Below are 4,952 nucleotides of genomic sequence, written 5' to 3' on the forward strand. Positions count from 1 at the left end.
CGGCGGAACTTGGAACTTGACTCGATCAATTGTCAATACGTGCGTAACAAGTTCAAAATATATTAACTCGATAACTAAGAAATTACGGTTGATAAGTGTTTTTTTTTTGTACGGGTGATTGAACACTAAAAGCTCGCATTGGATGTGAAAATCGGCACGTAAATAAAGTAAAAGATAGAAGCTGTGGTGATATTTGCGCGAAATAAAAGACACGACACAATGGACCTTCATGTGCAACGCGCACAACACTATTATGTAGTATGTCTACCCAGCTATATTGTATACCGTCAGATTATCAGTAAAAAATACACCTCTGCAAATTCTCGACCGACAACGGACTTTGGGTCGAGGTAAAAAAAAATCTCAACGGAAAATAAGATTACATGTTATAACCGTTTGTAACGCAATCCCGCGAGTTATCGGGTCTTTATATCGTGTGTGTGGTTTTTTCCTCTTTAAATTATGTATAAGCGTTATTATTAATATATCGTATATCATATTTTATTCTACGCACGTTTAGTGGTGCACGTTATATACCATATGTGTATACTGCGTATAGTGTAAGTTGTTTTCCCGCCGCAGCAGCAGCAGCGCCACACATGTGCCTAAAATAATATAAAAAATGGTCCGGAGCGAAACTTGATCGAAAATGCAATATTTCGTATGAAAGAATGACGTGGAAAAATATGAATACTTTAAATTATTCTGAATGCCCATAGAGGTAGAAACCTCGAAAGCGCTTTTATTGTTTTCAATATTTAATCCTATTGTTAATATTGAAATCTTGTGTAAATAAATAATATTTCGGGTGAGTGTCTCGATAGTTCCTGGCATTATTAATACACTTTGAATAATGACAAAAAAGACCAAAATTCGTTTTTATGAAAAACGGACGTGTTTTACATTATAATAATATTTTGAAAACGTGAGAAAAATATAATTATTAACAAACGAACTCGTAGTAGACTCGTAGTTTGCAGACCTCTAGAGTTTATTATACATTTGCACACAATACATACGTTAGATTTGGTGCCGGAATAAATAGGATAGGTAAGCATCATAATGATAATATGATCTGTTCACTCGCCTTTTACAAGCCTAACCTAACCAATGCAGACGTAAAAAAACACAGCGCTGTATACAACTGTAATAAAATACGCATTCCTCGCGGCTTCGCTCGGAATCTAAAACGTTAAAAAATTGCCTTGTCGTAGCCGTAAGCCGCGCGCGAAAATCGTCGTGTAAACCGTACAGAAACGATAATGATAATGATAATAATAATAATAATAATTGTCGTCGTCGCAGCGTTTCGCGTATGGGTAAAAAAAAATATAATAATAATAATAATAATATGCGCAATGCGTGCAGATTATCGCAGTTTTTCCCAAGCGGAGTGAACGACTCACGTACAAGAATAAAAAAATAATAATAATAAACAAACCACCAGAAGACGGATGTAAAAAATAACGTCGCGCAAGTATCCGAGATCGATTTCGAACGCGTATTCGAAATATGCTCGCCGCGCAGTGCGATGTTGTTCGAACAAACGTTTTTTTTTTTCCATACATGCATTTTTTCCCTTCACATATTATTATATTATATTATTATTATATCGTCTTCCGTCCTACATATTATCATTATATACATATATATGTATATAAAATATTATATAGTGTATTGTACGGCGTGTACGTATTATTATTATTTTTTTCTTTTACTTTTTACAACAAATATCATTACCGGTCCACCACTGGTCGCATATGAGCATATATGATGTGCAATGTGTGTGTGTGTGTGTGTGTGTGTGTGTGTGTATGATTACGCGGCAATACAACATTCCTGTCCCGTGTCTTCCCCGCAGAGGCGTGAATTCTTTTGAAAAACCTCTTTGCCATATAATGTACACACGCACACTGCACTCAGCGTAATGTAATCGCGTCGTCGTCCTTCTGTGTGCACGCCGATCGGTGGTGTATGTGTATTAGTTGGGGGGGGGGGGGGGGGTAGACGATGGCCAGTGCAAAACACTATAATACCTACACTTCGATATTCGCGTGTGTGTTTATTATGATAATATATGCGTATAATAATATAATAATAAAAAGTGCTATAAATGCGCTTGGAGTACACATAATATAATATGGCTCGTCTGTATATATATATACATTATTCCACCTTTCGCCGAAATTCAGTGGCACGCACAGAGGGGTACGTGAGTGTCAGCAGACACCCGTATATAAAACGATGGGTGGTGCATATTGTGGCTGTGGTGATATCAAAGGGGATGAACAATAATATGTTATTTGCGCAACGTCAAGACGTATTATGCGATGGACAGTCGTAAAGCAATAATCATCTCCCGAGATAAAATGTTATTCTGCAACTAAAAAGTATAAAATTATAGGTAAATCTGCATTTTTGATATCCAAGAATTGTTAGTAAAACGCTTTGTTATATTATCAATAGTGTTGAGAGATTGCAAGTAGTCGAATTCGTTTATAAAAAATTACCAATTTGAAACTGCACCTGAATAATATTTACTTAATCATTGTCTTACCTTGTAATTAGTTAAATATTTAGAAATATCAAATAATATTCAAATATTTAGTTGAGTTGTCTAAAATATTTGAAAACTAAGATATTTTTTTTTTAACAAAATTATATCTTTTATACTCGAAGCCGTTAAAAGTTAAGACATTATAATTATAATGCGTCATCAACCGATGGACAGTGTTCAAACAATTTGGATTAGGACTAATAAATGTGCAGGTCATATTTGACCCGATGCACGATCATTCCGATTCGCGTGTGTGAAAATAGCTCCCGGAGTGCAGTCCAGTGCAATTAATCGCGACGAGAGGTTTTTATCGTCACTTGTCGTTGTAGCTTATTTTTTTCCGCCATTCTCAGCACAAAGGTTTAGCATTATAAAATATTGTGTTATTACGCATCATGTGTGATGGGAACCGTTTGCGATCCCGTCCCAGTCAGCGTTTTGCAGACACCTTATATTTCTATCGCGCCGCGGCGGTCGTTTTAACGTCGTCGCGTATAATATAATAATATATTATTTTTTCCGCGGAGTCGCAATCGTCCGCCGAGGACGGATCGGTCAAATTTCATTTAGAACAGATAAATTCGATGTCTTACACGGCGGTGGGAAGATCGTTTATTTATATTTTTTATATTCACACGTTTCGGTTTTTATTTTCCCGCCGTCCGACGCTCGAAACGGATTGCAGTGCGTTTCTCAGACCACGCGTACCGCGGCGGCCGTCGCATTAAAAGTTATACACACTATTAGGTATATTATATATTATCATATACAGCGTTCGTTTGTGTTGCGGCGTGACGTGTTTAGTGTTGACTGTTATTTTTTTTGTCAACACCCTGAGGACACGCGTAGATTTACAACGTCTCTGTCGTTACATATTATATATGGGTACTGTTATTATTACTAATACGTGTTTTGACCGCAATTCGGTTTATACCTAAGTACCCAACACAATATACATCCGAGTATAATATATATTAAAAAAAGTGTAACTACCCTGCACACCCAAATATAATAACGGCACTGCATACAATATAATATTACATGTTCACCTGTTGCACTTGTCAAATGTCACGCCGAACGAAATCGGTAATTTACACGCGCGCACGCTCATCGTCTGTAGTTGCAGACGAAACGCATAAAACGCTTTTAACGTTTTTAACAATAATACAGTACCGCGAGTACCTATTGGCCATATCATAATTTACGTAGAAACTACGACTTACGTCGCTGCGAGTATAATATAATAAATACCTATTATTATACGGGCCAGAATGCGACGGTAAAATATAGAGATGAGGATAATATTATGTGTTATGTATTATATAGAGACTCACATGTAAACCAGTTTTCGAATCGCCGTGTCCTATATTATACTTAATTTTTTTTTTCGTAGAAAAATAACCAAACTCAATAGTTCTATATAGGAATAGGAGCTATACCTATAATATTATACTTTCAACGAATCAAAAACTCGTAAATCGTAGTTAATTTACTTATGACTGCTGCAGTAGAATTTACTGTAATATTGAATAGCGGACGTTCAGACCTCGAAGAGTATACGAAATAAGAATAGGAAGTGGACGACTACGTACTCATACGGGGATGATTGGGGTGAGGCGGTGAAATTCATAATAATTATTATACCGAATTACGTTTGGTTGTCAAAAAAAATAAATATTATTACAACTGCTGCTGTTGAAATATAATTTTTCGAAAGTCATCGCCAGCAAACGTCCACTACCGGACTTCGATTGGCAACGCTGCAGTTATATAGGAATTTATTATACTGTATATACATAAACATTATATTCACTGACATCCGTAGTCTTTAGCCTCTAGGGGTTATTGTGGCGACAAAGAGTGGAAAAAAGGGTCTCTTCCGCCGACGCCACAGTTGTCGTCTGAATTTATAGTCGACGGTTATTACGAAATCTAAGCGTTTCGTCTTGCTCGCGTACCTCATTGTGCAGTATTTTTCAGAAAATATTTTTATAGGTTCAAAAATACTAAACACCGGATCGAAACTGAGCAGCGCGGTAAGTTTGGGGGTGACTCGAAATTTGAAAAACCCTGCAGATAATAATATACCTGTGACAAAAAGGCGTATAAATCATGCACGACCTTTTTTTCGAGGTTGGCGAGTTTTTGGAGTGCCTGGAGCCACGCCACTATTATACACACAACATAATATAAAATAAATCATATTCAAATAATAGTGTATACAGCACAATGTTCTCGGTCGACCCGTGACAATAGTTTAATACAATAATAGTATAATATGTATTGTTGTTAAGTACCTGTGCGGTATCGGCTGGTGGAACGCGCCCATGCCCGGACGTTGACGGGCTGGACGTGGCCGGGCGGTATGAGGCTCGGGTTCCATATGCACCGATCC

The 4,952-nt window shown here is 37.0% G+C and overlaps 1 protein-coding gene across 1 annotated transcript in view; it reads right to left on the reverse strand.

Annotated features, from left to right (window-relative positions):
- The window catches only part of LOC100573722 (synaptic vesicle glycoprotein 2B), a 38,043-nt gene that overhangs the window by 19,154 nt on the left and 13,937 nt on the right, over positions 1-4,952 (reverse strand). Inside the window, exon 12 of the mRNA XM_029488473.1 lies at positions 1,823-1,884. Coding sequence (XP_029344333.1) covers positions 1,823-1,884 — 62 coding nt within the window. The remainder of the gene's footprint in view (positions 1-1,822; positions 1,885-4,952) is intronic.

Source organism: Acyrthosiphon pisum, chromosome A1, assembly GCF_005508785.2.
Source record: "Acyrthosiphon pisum isolate AL4f chromosome A1, pea_aphid_22Mar2018_4r6ur, whole genome shotgun sequence".
In the NCBI taxonomy this organism is placed as follows: domain Eukaryota; kingdom Metazoa; phylum Arthropoda; class Insecta; order Hemiptera; family Aphididae; genus Acyrthosiphon; species Acyrthosiphon pisum.